The sequence below is a fragment of the Epinephelus lanceolatus genome, chromosome 1 (assembly GCF_041903045.1).
Source record: "Epinephelus lanceolatus isolate andai-2023 chromosome 1, ASM4190304v1, whole genome shotgun sequence".
Lineage (NCBI taxonomy): Eukaryota > Metazoa > Chordata > Actinopteri > Perciformes > Serranidae > Epinephelus > Epinephelus lanceolatus.
The window spans coordinates 25,975,278-25,993,084 of record NC_135734.1 but is presented as its reverse complement, the minus strand read 5'-3'; the positions used below and the strand labels follow the sequence as shown (position 1 = coordinate 25,993,084).

Sequence of the window (17,807 nt, the reverse complement as noted above, 5' to 3'; positions counted from 1 at the left end):
TGGTTGACTATGACTTTAATTCATTCAAGAATTTTATCTGTTTTTGGATTCTTTGTTCACAGGAGGCGAACGTGTTTTCTTCACCAATCCAACACAACACTGGGTGAGGTGTTCAAAGAAAAATGATCATTTGGGGGGTGAAATATTCCTTTAAGCCCCAGGACACGTTCTTCTTCACTTGCTTTTAACAAAGCATTTCACTGCACACACAGCAATAAGCTAATAGATCTAAAAGGAAGAGAAAGACTGATCTGAATGTCTGCTGAACCGCATCTACCCCCTGTGTATCACATGATCAATCCCATCTAAAATAGGAAGCCTACAGGACACAGACATTATTCAAAGGATGCACTCTGCTCATCATTAAACCATCACAGTGAAAGTGTGATTACAGTATTTTTTGTTGTATGTTCTCTCCCTGAGAATAAACCATGCTCAGTCATTCAGAAAAAAAGCCTTTTGGAGAAATTCTCTGTGAGAGTGCAGCACTGTTCTTGGCAGGAAATTGCTTCAGTATAACTTGCATTACAAATTATAGCACTGCAATCTTTCCTCCCAGACTCAGCCACCTCTGAAGACCGCTAAACTTTCTCCATCAACCATCTCACATGGCCAGAGGATATGTTGAGGAGCAAAGACGAGGAGTGGATATGAATATGGGAAAATCAGCCACACAAAGGGACAAAGCTTTAAACATCCTCAGTTACAATGTGCTTCTTTACTGTAAGCTTGGCAGCTAAGTGACCCAGGATGAGGTGTACATGACAAAGGCTGGTTAAAAATGTATATGTCATCTTTTTGTCCTGCTGTCACCAACTGATGACATGTAAGGTGAAACACGTGTAGCACAAGCCAAAAGAGCAAAGTAAGAGAGCAGCGTCATAAGGAACAAATCCGTGCAAGCTCTGAGATGGATTACATAGATTGAGGCTCAACAGAAAAATACATCTGCTGTCAGAAAATGTATTGGACTGAATACAGAATTTCATTGCATTATTCAGTCATGTCTGTCATGCCTGCATGGGTGGCTGGAAACTGACCTTTTCAGTCTCGGCCCGCCGAGTGAGTGATGAAAACCTTGGTGTTGTGTGCAACTGTAGCTTAAGAAGTAGTTTTAGCACGCAATGGCTTTGGGTTCTAATGTCTAACTCTCTGGAAACTTCTGTTTTACTCTGCGGTTGACCATTCAGCCCCTCACCACTCTGCATCTCCCTGAGTGATGTTCTCTCGCTGACAGGCCCGTCTGAATAATGAATGAAGTTCTGCAGCAAAGTAGTTCTCTCTCCGTCCCCACGCGATTGACCTCTCACCTTTTTTAAATGTCAGCCTTCACAGCCTAAAACCCTGTTGCACCAATGTGTGAAGGATATAAGGAAAGTCAGATAAGGCATTGTGCTAAAAATAAAGCCAGGGTTTTGTAGGTCTGTCAAACAGAGATAGTATGCAGTGGGAATCTAGGTGTGTGCATGTGAAGCATACTGTGTTGCCCCAGCTGGCTTGTGAGATAAGCTAATGTAGCGTAGCAGATCACCTCTCTCCATGGAAACTGCAGGGCAATGCAGGGGTTACAGTTGCATACCTCTTCCTGAAACCATATGCTCCAAACTGCAACTAGCAGAGAGGAGACATCTGTACCAAGTGGACTGATGGATTTGTCATTTTTTAATTCTACCCACTCAAATCATAATGTCAGCATTTGGCAAATACACATTTGAATCATGATATCCCAAATACTCTAAAAACTGCCACAAGCTGAAACCACCTCCAATACAGAAATCCCTTTATCTTTACAACTACATCAATGTGTTTCCAAGAAAAACCATTAACCCCACAAACTGATTTTTTTGGCGACTTAGGGCCAGCAGAGAGCAGCTGTAAATACAACATTACACCACACACAAACTTGTTAGCATATAGTTTTCTACTCTCTGAAAAGTCCTCCAAACTGTACAACCACATATGTCATTTGTTCCTACCAAGCGGCAACCTCAGGGCTGAAAAAGGATGCCAACATGATAGTGCCAAAAAATGCAGTTCATCAAACGGCCGCCTTTGGAAGCGAATCAATCTCCAAAAAGTCACCCATATATTACAAGCTTGAAGCTGACTTTTGGTTTCACACAGGACAAGAACAGCAGTCTCTTGGGTAAAAGTCCTGTGTTCTATCCACCCTGGCAACCTCCCTATGTTGACTTTGTCACTCTTGATATTTCGTCACCTGACTTCCCTCTTGGCTCCTGCCATAATTACTTCAGCCACTAGAGGTCACCACCTACCCTAAACGTAAATATGATTGCAATCATTTTCTTATACAAACAACCAATGGTGTCATTTTGGGAGGGAGGAGGTCTGCTATTTATACATCCGATCCAACAGATACAAAGCAACGTAATCATTCATTTGGAGTTGTACCTCTGTCCACCTATTTAATTTAAGTCCAATATTCTCTTCTCTTTACACACTTTTTTTGGATCTCTTCAGCCACTAAATGCTCCACTTTGTTCACCAGCCAGTTGCTAACATTGTCTGCCTGCTGTTTGGTGCTGAGCGGGTAGCACACGATTGGATTAACAGCACTTTCACTTAAACAGCTGCTTGCTGTGCCTTGAAAACAAAGATGATGAGAGCCATGAGATTGAAACAGTAAAGCTGTGAGTCAGAAAATCAAAACAAAGAGCTGAAAGATGCTAAAATGCTGTGGAATTAATCATCACAAGCAGCCCCTTTTCACATACACTTAGTCATTTGATCCATTGTCAATACAAACATATTGATTATTGCTGCTTTATGAGTGAGACACTGTGTGTATATGCAAAGTATTTTGAATAAAAGAGAGCTTCTAATTTAACAAGTTTATTTGTGCAAAATCATAATGCTATTTTCATGGGAGAACCTCATAACTCCACATTTGGTGATTTCCACATTGTAACCTCAGACGGAGAATTTCATGCCCTTGAACATCCCCTGATCTTGTATGACTGTCTCCACATGCATGATGGACGAACTCCAAAATGCAGCATGTTTTTCACCACAATATTGAAATTGCTTGAACCATCATACAGCCACACAGGGTAACTGGAATAATGCATAGCCAGCCTGTGCAGGGCCATCTATGCAGTCACATAATTAGTCAAACATGAAAGAGGTCCAGAAGGAGGAGACAGTTTCTGGCAGGAAAAGTGAGCAGTCTGTCCACACTGGTAACACAGCTCCTCTGTCAATGAGGGAAGTCATTTAAGACCACAGGAACAAAATCCTGTTCTTTCAAACAGCGTTCAATGGAAGAGAAGTTCCTGGGTAAAACTTGAGTTCCTATCCAAGTGGTTCTTCAACATCTCAGTACATTGTACTTGCATATTTTTCAGTGGATCATGACATTCTCAACACAAAAAAAACAAAAACATATTACTAAACTGGAAAAGTAGAAACTAAATTAACATTTAACAATGGTTGGATCTCCTAACACGACAGATGGAACAACAATGTGCTCTGCATAAAAAAAACAACCTGAACAGTTTAATAAAATATATTCAACAATCCTCAGATGTATCCTGCTGCTGGTGAGCTGATGCAACAACTCAAATATAAATGTAAATGTATGCATATAACTGGGGTAAAATGTTTGTGCATGCTGGAGTGTGCATATGTGTATGTATGAACAGAAATAATTTATAATACTAAAACTATCCCATCCCTCAAAGCTCGCCTGGTATTCACCCAAATCCAAACAGATCACATCCTCCCTTTATTTTATTTCTACAGTATGTCTTTTCTCCTTCTGCCTTTTTCTTTTCTTTTCTTTTCTTCTTCACATTTTTCTTTATCTATTTTTATTTTTTTTCCTTGTTTATATTTATTTTTACATTTTCATTTATCTGTATTTTCAATTCTTACTTTTGTCAAAATATTTTTGTCATTCATTTCTTATTCTTCATGCTCTTGCTATCCTTTTAGGTTTTATTAATCAATAACAACTGTTGTTGCCTTTATATTTGTATGACCATAATGTCGACATGTGAATGCACAAGGGCCTTGTCCACGTGGACACAGGAATTTTTGAAAACAGGGCTTCTCCCTCCTTCACTTTCAAAAAAATTCCCGTCCACACAAACACTGTTATAAAATATCTCTGTCCAAATAAAAACACAACTGATGCACTGTCAACAACATGCTAAAACCAACAGACAGCAGCAAAGGAAGAAGATGTTGGCCAGTCAGAAGTCAGATAAAAAGCCATTACAGAAAGGCTACTCTGTCTCCACATCAACACCGAAAAAACATCTTCACCATGGACAGAGTTTCACACAAGGTCCGTTTTCAGAGAGCTCAAACACCGTTGTATGTGGACAAAAAAAAACAAAAAGCGTCAGAGCTTAACTGATAAAAATGAAGGGAAAACTAATAATAATAATTTTCAGTAGCAGCTTAATGAAAGAGCATGAAACATCTAAAGATTTAGTTGTGAAACGTATACAAAACTGGCTCCAATGCAATGTGGAAGCTCTGATTGCAACAAGTCTTTGAAGTCTCAGAGAAATCATATTGGCTTAGCATATAAGATGCATGTGAAGCACACTCTCGCCAACACTCAAACAATTTAATCCTCCTCTCTGCAGTTGGGGTGGATTTTCTCTATTGATTAGCAGTCACTCTGATGGGACGTGTTGCTTCCTTAGGTGAATTTCCATTCGTGTGTTTCCGCACGTTGATCAAATGACATCAAAAGCATGTTTTAAATCAATAATGCTAATGTCTCTCTCTTTACAGCAGAGCTTCATTAGCGTGTGTGTGGGTGCGACTGCACAACGGAAATCTTCATGTGCAGCTCATAAAAGAAGATGAACCTAAAGGGAGATATCATGAAACAGAACTCAGCAGACAACAGGAGAACATGTTAGCACTTTGTGTAGATTAAACCTACAAATAATCTATTTTTCTTTGAGTATGGCTACTAAATATTAATTTTTAATCAATCCATGGATGTAGAGACTGTCGGTCTGAGAGCTGACTATAAAAAAGCTAGAAAAGGAATTATCTGTGCGTGTTATGGAGCACGAGGACAGCCATAAACAAATATATTTATAAAGTTCTTTCTATCTTTGGAATGGTACAATAATGAGAGCTTACATGCTGATTAGGTTACTCAAATAATGAGAGTGGGGAGTATAATAGAAGAAAACAGAATCAGGGAGATGAGGTGATAAGAAAGCAAGGAAGAGATGGAGAGACTTTGTTTCCCTCCGTCAGTCTGCTGAACGGTCCTCGTGACTCTGTGTAAGCCCACTTGGCGATATATGGCACTGCAATCAGTCTGGCAGCTGGGAAACTGTTTGCTGCTGATTTATGGCGATTCGAAACTCCGTGCACAACGGAAGAGTTGCCGTCACGCAGCAACAAACCTTGAAAACAACTCATAAAACACACTCTGTTGGATAGCCCCATGCCTGGCTGCTAGCATACATACACATACCAATACAGCAGGAGGAAGATGGGGAGGGGAAGGAGAGACAGAAACACGAGGAGACAGAGGAAACTTTCAGCTCCATTACTCAGAGCCACTTCTGAAAATAACAACAGAGGCCATAAAATCACAGCGACTGTACTGCTGCGTCTCCTCCGGTCCCACTGCACTCCCCGTGACACAGTGCTGGAAGTTAGCATGAGTGACTGCACTCCCTCATGCAGAGCTATCAGAAGGCAGTGGCCCGTGGGAAGTCACACGTCCCTTTCTAATGGCTGGTCAGGGTGTCCTCGCTCAACCCAGCTTGCCTTACATCTTAATGTGTTTGCCATCGATTTCCTCCCATTCTTACAAAAAGTGGTCTGCCAGGCTGCTGCACGGGGTGAACATGTAGCAGGTAAGAGAACACAGTGAGAGATCTCCACATGGAGCCAGGGTGCACTGAGTAATCTTCACCAACAAAGCAAAGCACTTACAGTGAAGTCAATCGGGCATATCTGATGTGTGGTAAGAAGTGCAGTTAACTGCCTCTACTCATGGCTGTCTCTGGCTCACTGAGAGGAGAAGTTTCCATGCAATTAGTTCAAACAGTCTCTGCCAAGGCAAAAGAGCTAAGTGTCAGTTTTTATAGCTCAGTATCCTGTTCTGGACCAAAGCTTCAGTGGGTGTAGAGAGCGCTGCGAGGCTTTTAGGAGACACAAATTCAAATTCCCAGAAGTTTTAAAAAAAGTGTGTTAAGTTAAAGTCTGTAAAAACTAAACAGGAACTTAACGATAACACCCTGCTCCTTCTCCTGTTTGTAAGGTGTCAGCACAGTCAGTCAACTCAGCTGACCTTACAGTATGGATTTTGCAGTGCAGCAATTTGCGTTTGCCAGGAATGGATTATCAATCTCAATTTGTTTGTGTGTGTATGTATGTGTAATTGTCTATGTTGCATCTCTTTGTTGTGCTGTGTGTTATGTGTTATAAAATAAATGCAAATAATCGTTTAAAAAAGGTCACACAACATACATGTTTGTTTTTCGTCTTTTTTAGGCTCTGACGTGTTGCTCATGCTTAAAATGTTTAAACAAAACCAAGTCATTTAAAGAGTTATCATTTAATTCTAATTCATACTGACAAAGAAAAATGGCTATTTGATCTAGATCCTGGATGCTTTGATCATGTGAGATATAAAACTTTTAGAACCAATTTTAACAATGAATGATGATTTGCCATTAGGTAGGACTTTATTTGGGTAATCTGCTCACAGATATTTTATGAGGTATTTGCAACATCTCAACAGCTCATTCAATTCAACAGTTTTACTCTGTCTGCAGATGTTTATCTATAGAGTACAGGTGACAGTTCACTACATATTCTCAGGATTATGGAAAAACTACTGGCTTGACTTTCACAATGCATGGAGGAACAGTGTAGCATGGGCCAAGAAAGAACCCATTAATTTTGGAGTGGCTCCAAATCACACATTATTTTTCACTTTGCAATAAACAACATTAATAGTCACATTTGGGATTGCTCGCCTCACCTCTCACTTCAGATGCCACCAGCAAACATGAGGCAACTGCGCCAGAATGGTGATGGCTAGCAGTGCAGTGCTAACAATGGCAACGGTGCTGATAGAGCCAACAGTGATAATGGCATGGATGTATTAAGAGAACTGGATACAGTGTTGGAGGTAAGGCCTCGTTTATTCCTATTAAAGTTGCTCAGTGGCGCATGAAGCCAAAAAAGTTTGACTTCAAGGGTATAAAATTACTTGGATCTTCTGCATCTTTGGGCCTATTTAGCAAGCACACTACAGTGAGGTCGTGAGCCGAGAAGCTAACTTGCCAACTGGCTAACTTCCAGATTAGCCCTCTGCTAACTTGAGAGGGAATAAAATGATTTAATCATGTGGCTCTGCTAGACTTTTGAAATGTTACCGGACCAAATGGATCAAACCCTGATAGCAAAATGAGTCATTTGGGGGGTTGTGACGCTCAAACAAAATGTATCAGCTCTTTTATAGACCTCTCTTCCACCATGCAAGTCTATTGAAATATAGTCCTTTCAGGTGTCATGTGATTGGAAACTGTAATTCCACTGTTTAGCCACTATGAAAATTGGCTTCAAAGCTTAGCGCACTTCCTGGGGACCTGGTTAGTGGGAGTTGGCTCACAGTCAGGGGAATCCAAAGGGTGGGCCTTACGCTGGGTCTTTAGCTATTGACCACATAGACTGAGTGAATAGTTCAAGTTCAATTTAATTATTCTCAGAATATGTCATGAATTATCACATGCACTCTTTAGATAATCTGGTAAACATAAAAAATAAAGTGTAACTGTTTAATTGTGGAATCTCAACTAATAAACTATTGAAATGTTACTAATACTTTATAAACTATCTGTAGGCAGATGATCCAAGTAAAGTGCTCCCTGCTACAATACTGCACTTTTGTAAAAGTTAACTTCCTTTGTTCACCTGAAAGCACCTGACATCTGATCTTGAAGCTTGAAATATTTCATGAGATTTGACTGAAAGTGGCCTGTCAACATAAGCTAACAACCTCACATGTCATCACATGCTCCAAATTTTGCTACGTCGTGCAGGTCAGTACACGCCATCACCTGTTATCAGCTGAGCCCCGCCCTTTTCAAAACCAGTGAAACAAGCACAGACAGAACAGGTGAGATCTCTCGTGATATAAACAAAACTGTTCTGTTCGGACTTTTGCAAAGTATTTTGTGCTCATGTATGACTCTGTAACTTCTAGTAAGCTGATTAAGGAAGCAGGTTTTCAGGGTCTTAAAATAAAGCCACTTTCAGAGTTTACAGCAGTGACCGGTGTAATGCCAAACCCCTGGGAGTGTGATTTATAGGTCGACTATGATTCCTCCGAGACCGAGCTGCACCTTAGGGAGAATTGAGCAACAGAGGCAAGCTTAGACATGCTGTGTTACATAGACTGGTTTCACTCACAAACCCACTTACCCTTTCCTCCCACTGGGCCACGCTAAAAATGACGACATAGGTTTCAGCAGCACTGTTCAACAGCAGCTTATCTTTTATTGATGAAATTATTACCTGCAAGTTTCCCTGAGTTTCCAGGAGTCCATATTGTTATGCTAAATAATTTAGTGGGCAGACCCATGGTGGAAATCCAGACCCAAGTGGGTCTAAAACTATTCAGTAACAACACTCCCCAGCAGAAAGACAGACTATCGAGCGCAGCACACACATGGTGTCCTTCACTGCTGCTCTGAAATGAAAAATGGCTTGTCCAAGTGAGCGCTGGTGACTATGTGTATTTTTGGGGAGGTTATAACTCCTAAAGTTCAAGGATGAGGTGACATCTGGAGCTATAGATATTCTGGATCACACCTTCTCTCCCCGGCATTAAGTCAAGCCTTATTAATGTGTGATTAAAATTTAATCCCGGCACTGAAAAATAAATGAGGCAGAATATGTGTTGGGGAACAAGCCATTTAACAGATGCAACTCTTCAATTAAGCGTCAGAAACAAGACTGCATTTAATGGCTGCCATTTAACCTCAGATTGACTTTTTTTTTGTTTGCACTGTTTTCTGTCTCGTGGGAAAACTAAACCATGTGGGAATGGCCTATTTGTCAAACAATGGCCGCCTCCATACGCTTGCTTTTTTCAAAAGTTTCTGGGCCCCTTAACTGTAAACACTCTATTGCTGTTGTGTATTTAGCTGGGGACAAGAGCTTGCATGGTAGAATGACCACTGGAGAGGGATGTAAATTGTCTTCCTATTTCTTTGTTGGTCTGTGTAATTAAATTCAAGCTTATAATGTAGTCACAATGAAGGAGAGACATGAGCCAATGCTGAAATGTACAATAATGCATGTAAAGAACCTAGACACACTTCATGAGCTGGAAAATGTGCTTGATAAGGTTTTTTTTTTAATTAACGCGTGATCATTATTGATTATTCATTAATGATTGTGTCATGGACCGTGCCCTGAGCCTATTATGAATTTGCAAAGTAAACACTGTTACGTAAGAAAACTATTAACATTTGGTCAGGCTCCTAAACCATAATTCCCTGTGAACCCATTGAACCATGGCAGAGCTGAGTAAATATTCAGATTCAAACATCTATTTACTCATGCAGCCTCTAATGGCTAAAAGAAATGGGAGAACAGCAAAATGAAAGGTAGCATACAAACACAGATCACAGTGTTTGTATTCAGGAACAGTCAGAGGCATTATCATAAGTCATAATAAGTCGGTGACTAAAACTTTAAAATCAACAACAAGATATAATATCATATAATGAACCACTTTTAAAGCCTGTATAATTAGTTTCATTAATAAGGTGCACAATGATGCAGAGTGGCTTCTCTGTGACCAGTATTCACAGATGTAATATCGAAGGCTAGACAGCTCTGTGAACTGCTACAGAATTTAATTGCTGTTAAAAGCAAGGACAGGTAGGTGCTAGTGTGAAAGTTTGCAGAGGAAAACCCAACAGGTAAACTGTCTACCTGAGATTGCGAGACACTGAATCAGTGGACTTAAGCCTTTGGACTTATTTCTCCCGTCAGCAGCAGCTATAACACTTTATTATTTATACTTTCAACTGTGCAATACTTTACTGATTCAACTGCTAAACTTTACAATATACATTACTGACTGGAATCCCTCTGCAATATTGTGCAGTAATAACTCAGCTGTACAATACTCTGTCATTTAATTCTCTCCTTTTCTGCTCTTGCATTTATAGTTAGCACACTTTTGGTACAATGCACTTGTTTCATTTTTTTTGTTTGTTATACAACATATCTTTTTCTTATATTTTTATATTGTGTTATATATTGTAGCATAATGCACATTGTTATTGTTATTGTCATATTTCTTATTTCTAATACTATTTCCTTTCTCAGTGTCTATATATAGTATGAGAGTAACTGTCTCCCAATTTCCTCCCAGGGATCAAAACAGTATTTGGAGTCTGAATCTAAATTGTATTTTTTGTACTTTGCTTATATTCACATTTTACATTTGAGCTTACCTCAGCAGAATTTAGAATTAGAAAATTTGTTGTCTACATTTAAAACAGAGGATCTTGTGAAAACAAAATGGTGTCATCTGTGTGTAAATGAGTCTGTGTTGGAAGATTATGTCATTCATTTACACTGGCAGTAATAGCGGGCCCAGCATACATCCCTGAGGAACGCCACTGTCAGTTTTAAGGGGGGCTAAATTAATATCAGCAACAATAACCTGAGTTATTGGATACAACACACCAGCTTTCATCAAAATCAGCCAATGTGACTCATTAAATTCAACAACAACAACAACAACAACAACATCAACACTGTGGTGGACAATATTAAAAGCCTTTGGTCGATTAGAGTGTGGTAATCATTTGTTTGTTTGTTTTTTTATCTCTAGAGTTAAAATTACTATGTTATAATCTTAATGGGGCAGTGGCTGATTCATGATCTGATTATTCTAGGGCTTTTTTGTAAGACAGCAGTAGATTCCCTGTGGTTGAAACCTTTATATAAGTGATCACCCAAGAGAATATTTGCTTGTCCAGAGTTTTGGATTTGGGGGATATACTAGCAGAAATTTAATATTAATTTAATGTTATTGACTATATTTTCTTAAGTGTTTAATCACCTGAAAATAAGAGTGGTTCTGTTTTTGTTACCTTAGAATCAGTCGTTTATATCTACATATGGAGCGGGTCCTCTTCCATGGAGCTCACCATGTTGTTTCTACAGTAGACCAGAACAGACTACCCAAACACTGGCTGCAGATAGGGCCATTTGAGTTTTTTCGTGTCGGCCACCGTAGTTCTCCCACACGCCCGGCAGGCTACCTATAAAAAGTACTGCACCAGAATTTGTGTATAACCCATGTAATCAGGAAGGCTGCAATTATGTGGCCAATACATGGAGAGGAGTAAAGAGGAAAGTAGATAAAAAGTGAAAGTCGGTGTAAGGAGGCAGGTTGGAGTGGTAGATGGGTCAAACAGACACAAAACGTTCCCCAAGGAGACCGGTGTTAGTGTCCCATGTGAAACCAAGTGAACTTATTATTTAAGGTTTGTCGTCACCATGTTTCTTCTCCCAAACTTAATCTATGGAACTTTACGCTAAGTATGTAACTTGATATTTCATGATGATGCCATTTGTGGGAGGCTAATTTGTTTCTTATGTAACAAACTATTGAATGTGCACGGGAGAAGTTTCACTTTGTTGCAATCTGCAACTTTGCCACTTGATGCTACTAAATCCTACACACTAGGCCTTTAAATTTGTGGTCAAACAGACATAAAATGATGATCAATAGCTTCAGCTATGTCATTTCTCTTGAAGACAGGAGTTGTTTTATAGATAAAATATGGGGAAGATGTATTAACATTACAGTTTGACAGAAAGGAAAGGTAAAACCCAGACTGTTCTTCCTGGTTAATCCAACACACTGATTTCCTCTGATGCCGGGAGGTCTGCCAGTCGGCATGAATACCAGAGGACCTGGTGTTGGATGACTCTTTGTCTGTGTGGTTAATTAGAGAACTGTGGGGCATAGAGTGTCATAAATGGAGAATGCCCTGAAGCAATGTGATTGAATATTTAAGAAAAAATAATTAAGAGCCTCTGCAATTCAAGGTCAGAGATGGAGCAGGGGTTTTTTTTCAATAGATGAGCTGAATGAATTATGCAGAAACTCCTGTTGAAGGAGGTGTTTGAAATGTCTCTGAGTAATGATTTGACCATAATATCTTACATGTTTCTGTGCACACAAATGTGACAGCTTCAGGCATTTTTAACTGATACATCAGTGGTAAAAAAAAAAAAATTAAAAAAAAAAATCTCAGTTGCATCTGAAAATTAAAACTTTGACATGCTCATTTGAAGTGTTGCACATTTCTTTTTCACTCTCTAGTAAGCGTAGAATGACTAAAACACCACTTAATGTGCAGATCCTTGAAACAGTTGTTGTATTGGTTATATTTGTAGTTATTTAACATTTTTAATTGAATATTGACCCAGTCACATCTTTAAGTCACTTCACTTTAAAATGCTGTTAACATGCCTATAGGTATTGATCCAGCAAAGTGAAGTACTCTTGTTCCTGGAGTGTGAGCTATGAGCCTGTTAATGAGCTGGATGATTGAATACTGATCTGGAAATGAGGCAGGGGTGGCTAATGAAGCCAAGAGGGGGTGATTGTTAAAAGGAGAGGAGGATCAGGGGTGTTAGTGGTGATCTAAAAATATATATTCCGTGAAGTAGTCTATTGCGGTCGTGATATGGATTAAACTCTAACAATAAGTGCCATTCTTTACGTCCTCTCTGGTGTTGCTAATGAAAAACAAACATTCAATGATTAGCCCAAGAGACCAGCGTGCAGACAATACTCGCTCAGGAACAACTATCTGACTGAAACCAGTGAAGGGAGACAATGAGGGCTGTCATGTTCTCACCAGCAACAAAAAAGGGGGTTTTAATTGACTTGCCAGAAAAACAGCACCCAGGTCTTTTCTTCTCAGGATAGAACACCTAGTTAAGATTATTGATTAAAGTGGAGTAGCAAAAATAGTTTCCAAAGTCATGCTTTTCAATGCACGCTGATGAATGAGCGAAAGTCTGCAGACAGCTTTGACGTTCACCTCTGAGTACAACAACATCTATTTCTCTGTCTCTCTTCCTCCAGCTGCTGAAAGTGACGGATGAAAAGCACTGGTTCGGGTTAAAAGAAAGTCAGACATCAGATCAAGCCAATCTCAAAGAGCCTCTGGATGTCAAACAAAATTTCCATGCTCCCTTCCTTGTGTCTTTAGCTATTTTTCTAAAATTAAATCCTATTCATCAGGACCAATCTCTGCTCAGCTACCGTCCCTCCACTTCTTGATGGGTGAATTGTTCTTAAAAAATTAAGTAACATAGGCCTGTTGGCTGTGTGCCAATGCTACCCTCTCTCAGGTTACCTACTGCTGTCACCAGGGGCGTAACTTTGGTTTGAGAGGTGGTGGGGCACAATAAAACTGTGGGTATGAGAGTCCTCCCCCAGAAAAAAAAATACGATTTGAATCCCATTTCCTGCATTTCAACATACATTCAAAGACCACAGAAACCAAAACAAAATCTGGGAAATAATGAAGTTGGTCATCATGCTAAATTCTACTACAATAGTACTAAATATGCTATATATTCTACTTCTGCATGGTGTTTTTTGGGGTATATCAGATCATAATCAGTAGCTCAAGTCACATTCTCAACCAGAATCTGACAGCTGACCAAACAGTAGTGTGTTAAAGGTCCAGTGTGTAATATTTAGGGGGATATAGTGGCACCTAGAGGGGAGGATTGCACATTGCAACCAGCTGAAACCCCTCCTGGTTAGAATTCCTTGAATGTTGGTCATTTTGCCGAATTATCCACAGAGGTCTCTTTCTTTCCCAAGACAAATGGATCAGGTAATTAAAACTAGTAAAAACAATGAATGCAGTGTCATGTAAAAATCTGTGTTTCTGTGACGCTGTTATGTTGTAGAAAGGCCGCTAGTCCAGCACCCACTAATTTGTGCTCACCTCATTTCGGAGGCAGACATTCAGAATGTTTTTAACATGAGTTATCCCCAGGGGTCTCCTCCTCTCCCAAACAAACAGACCGGGTAATGTAAACCACTAAAAACACTGAATAAAGCAGTTTCACATTACAGATCAGTGTTTCTCTAAAACTGTTCGGCATGTCGGAGACGGGTCTTTAGCCAACACCTACTGTGTGCTCATCATTTTTCTCTTATAACTTAAGATCTAGATGTTAAGGAAATTTTAAGTCGGAGTCAAATTATTTGCAGATGTCTCTTCCTCTCCTAAACAAATGAATAAGGTGATGATTAAAACAAGCAAAAATATTTTAAAAAACAACAACACAAAAACACTTTCAGTCCAGATTCACGTTAAAAAAATTAATGTCTCTCTGACACTGTGTGGCATGTTGCAGATGGGCCACTAGTCCAGAACCTGCTAATGTGTGCTCACCTATTTTCTGATCCAGACATTCAGGAGGTTTTGACCATGAACCAAATTATCCGAAAAGGTCTCTTGCTCCCCATATCAAGATCACCCAGTGATTCAAACCGGTGAAAACATGGAAAAATATGTTTCTAGTTTAAAAAAAAATCTGCCTTTTTACGATGCTCTTGTCACAGAGGGGCTGTGACAACACGAATGGCCCAAACTAACCCCAGTGTTTTGACTGTGCTGGGCTACTGTAGAAACATGGCGGTGCAACATGGCAGACTCCATAGACAAGGACCCGCTCCCTATGTAGATGTAAATAGCTCATTGCAAGGTAATGAAAACACAGGTGATTCTTCACTAAAGAAAACATTTCTGCCTGTATATCACCCTAAATCCTAGACACTGGACCTTTAAGCATGATTTTTGTGGCTAAAAAAGTATTTGAAAGTGGGGGTTGGGCACAAACGGCACTTTCAACAGAAAGAGGAAAAACTCCTCACTGGAAAATCTGCCTTCCTCTGACAGTGTGTCTGTTTGGGACATTACCTTAGCAGCAAACGACGAGCTCGGCTTCTCCAGGAGGTCCCAGAGTTTCTTCCTCTTCTCTGAACAACACGTGGTTGTAAACTCCTCTCCATCCCTCTCCCTCATGTTCTCCGCCTCTCTTTTCAGCTCCTCGTTCATCTGCTCCTTCTTTTGGTGGTACCTGGCCTGGCAGCAGGACTCCAGGTAGATCTCATCGATGCCCCAGAAGTCCAGCTCCTGACTGAAGGAGAGGGCGCACATCTCCTCCATCATGTGCAACTTCCCGGTGCGGTAGAAGTTGAGGATGGAGGTGAAGGCGCCGGGGTGTCTGTCGAAAAAGTACTCGTTGGTATCCAAGCTGTAGTCGTCGCATATCTCCATGATAGAGTCGTGGGTGTTGCAGTCTCTCAGTTTGCCCAGTCTGGTGCGGGGCAGCCTGTCCAGCGTCCTCCACAGGACTTCGTGGAGGAGGCCGCCGACGTTGAGTCTCACGCGGCGGGTGTGGGTCTTACTGCGGATGATGTCCATGGTATCCGGCGGCAGCGAGGTGGCCGACCGAGCCCCCGCTTTGATCATCTTCACACAAGTCACTCGGTCACTTTACAAGCCTGGGAGATACAGTCCGGCAGATTAAGAAGACATGGTCCTGCAGCTGACCGCATCAGGGTCTCTCCTCAGTTCATCCTGTGGCTGCAATAAAAAGGAAAAAGAAATAATTGAGGCGCAGTTGCACAGTGAGTGCCGGTGTCCTACAGTAGCAATGTCAGGTGGTTTATCCACTCATCAGAGAAGCAAATAGATATTTTAATCAGCTTTAACAGGCACAGCCGCTTTTCTTGCTGACAAGGGTGGCGGTGAGGGGGGTGGAGAGCCCGGCCAATGATAAACTGGACTCCACTTGTGAGCGCTGTCCGGTGCTGAAGCGCCTGTCTGTCAGTCTGCGGACCGCTGTCTGTCTGTCGCTGTCCGCGGACACCGGTGCTGAAACGCCTCAGCTCGGGTGGGACAGCGATCAATCCCGATGCAAAGGCACCAAGGAGCGACTCATGTGAATATGAACTGTCCTCTGGAGGGATATTAAGCTGGACTACAACTAACACCGATTATCAACTTTGATTAAGAGCCTGTCACACATTATATCAGCCTCTGAGACAGGTGTGCAGTCTGCCCGTGCAGGTGCGGCTGTTTGCTCAAGTTTCAAGCAATTTATAAAGTTAATTTAAGCCGGGCAAATAATAACTCCACTATTTTGCGCATATCTGAGTCATGCAACACAAGTGCATTTTGGGGAACTATATGAAGTTACTGTACCTGCATGAGCATGCAATGATGGCCAGCTACGCCAAATAGACAGGAGATAAATATCAAAGTGGAAACAAGTAACCTGGCATGAACACAGTAGAGAGATAATGATACATACGTGTCTCTCGTTTATCCCGATTCACCTCATGGACGCACATCAGCAACATTTCAAGAGTAAACGCGTAAAAACTTAAGTCCGTCCTGGTCTCCGGTGCTCTGCTGGGAGCTGATGGAGGCATCATGAGCTGCGTGGCGACATGGTGAAAAACCTAAGTCTTTTACAGAAATATCAGCATGTCCAGTCCGCCCTGTCCACCCCTCCGGGAGGCGAATCAACAAGTAGACTCTTGAGAGTAGCCGGTAATGCAGTGGGTACCTCTCCTCCACCTGCTCACCGTGTGAGTGCGTGCTGGCCGGCGCCTGTGACTGTGAACGGGATCCTGCAGGGGGCTGATTTCTCTCAGGCTCCTCCAGCGGCTGCAGCCTGAGTGAGTTTAACCCTCACAGAGCCAGCGAGCCACAGCTCGGTGCATCTATTCTGGGTGTCTGCTGTGTGCAGCAGTGTTATAGGCCAGTGAACAGTGTTGGAAGAACTCACATCATTAGGCAGGACTGGATCAAAGGCGTCTTCAGAAGTTACTTCAGATCTATAACTATTAGAGCAAAACTAATTCTATAGGGAGTATATTATAGATCAAATTTAAAGTAAGGCTATTAGTTCAATACACCACATATCCCTTTAGGAACAGGGGGTAAAAAAAAGTGCCACACATTCACCCTACTCTTACAGGCAGACAGTGTGTGAGGCCTCCAAGGAATATTATAGTGATCTTTGTCATGGCTGTATCACTGTACAGGCTTAGAGGGCCCATGCCCAGGGGCCCAAGGGCTCAGGTAGACCCTATGTCAGGTTTAGTCATTCATGTCAGTAACAGAGCCCCAGAAGTCCTTAATAGAAGAAAAACTGGAGGTGTATCCAGGCCCAGGTGTCCATTGTGTCGTCCCCTGTCTGTGATCTTGGTCCCACCTGGATGGTGTTTGTTCAATTGTTTGTTCTCTGCAGAGATAACCTAACTCAGTGGTTCCCAACCAGTTCAGCCACAGGGTCCAGACTTCTCCTTAGGTTAAGTTCCACATAGTTTAATATATTCAGCGTCATACTTGAGTTTGGCCATGTCATGGACCTAGTTTGGTGTCTCTTTCAAGAAGCTGTGGATAGTCACTCACTCTACAGCAGGAAACAGCACTATAAAATAAAAGCTCTGTGCTGGAAATTCAGTGCACTACAAAATAAAGTGTTTTTTTTTTTTTTTTTTTAACAAAGTTGACAAGTTTGCAAGTCACTTGTGGTCCATTCAGAATGGGCCTGTGACCCACCAGTTGGGAACCCCTGACCTAAGCGGCACACAGTCAGACTCCGTGGATAACTTACTCATTAATCCACATAAAAGAGCTCAACACTTAGCACACACATTTAAACTGAAGCCAGATCTACTGGGGCCAATTTTGTCCATAATTGTGCCTTAA

The 17,807-nt window shown here is 41.2% G+C and overlaps 1 protein-coding gene across 1 annotated transcript in view; it reads right to left on the bottom strand.

Moving 5' to 3' along the window:
• Positions 1-16,734, bottom strand: part of LOC117257377 (potassium voltage-gated channel subfamily B member 1-like) — a 59,263-nt gene extending 42,529 nt beyond the window's left edge. Inside the window, exons 1-2 of the mRNA XM_033627539.2 lie at positions 16,399-16,734; positions 15,000-15,668 (exon numbers count right to left, since the gene is read on the bottom strand). Coding sequence (XP_033483430.2) covers positions 15,000-15,554 — 555 coding nt within the window. The 5' untranslated portion in view covers positions 15,555-15,668; positions 16,399-16,734. The remainder of the gene's footprint in view (positions 1-14,999; positions 15,669-16,398) is intronic.
• Between the last annotated feature and the right edge of the window lie 1,073 nt (positions 16,735-17,807).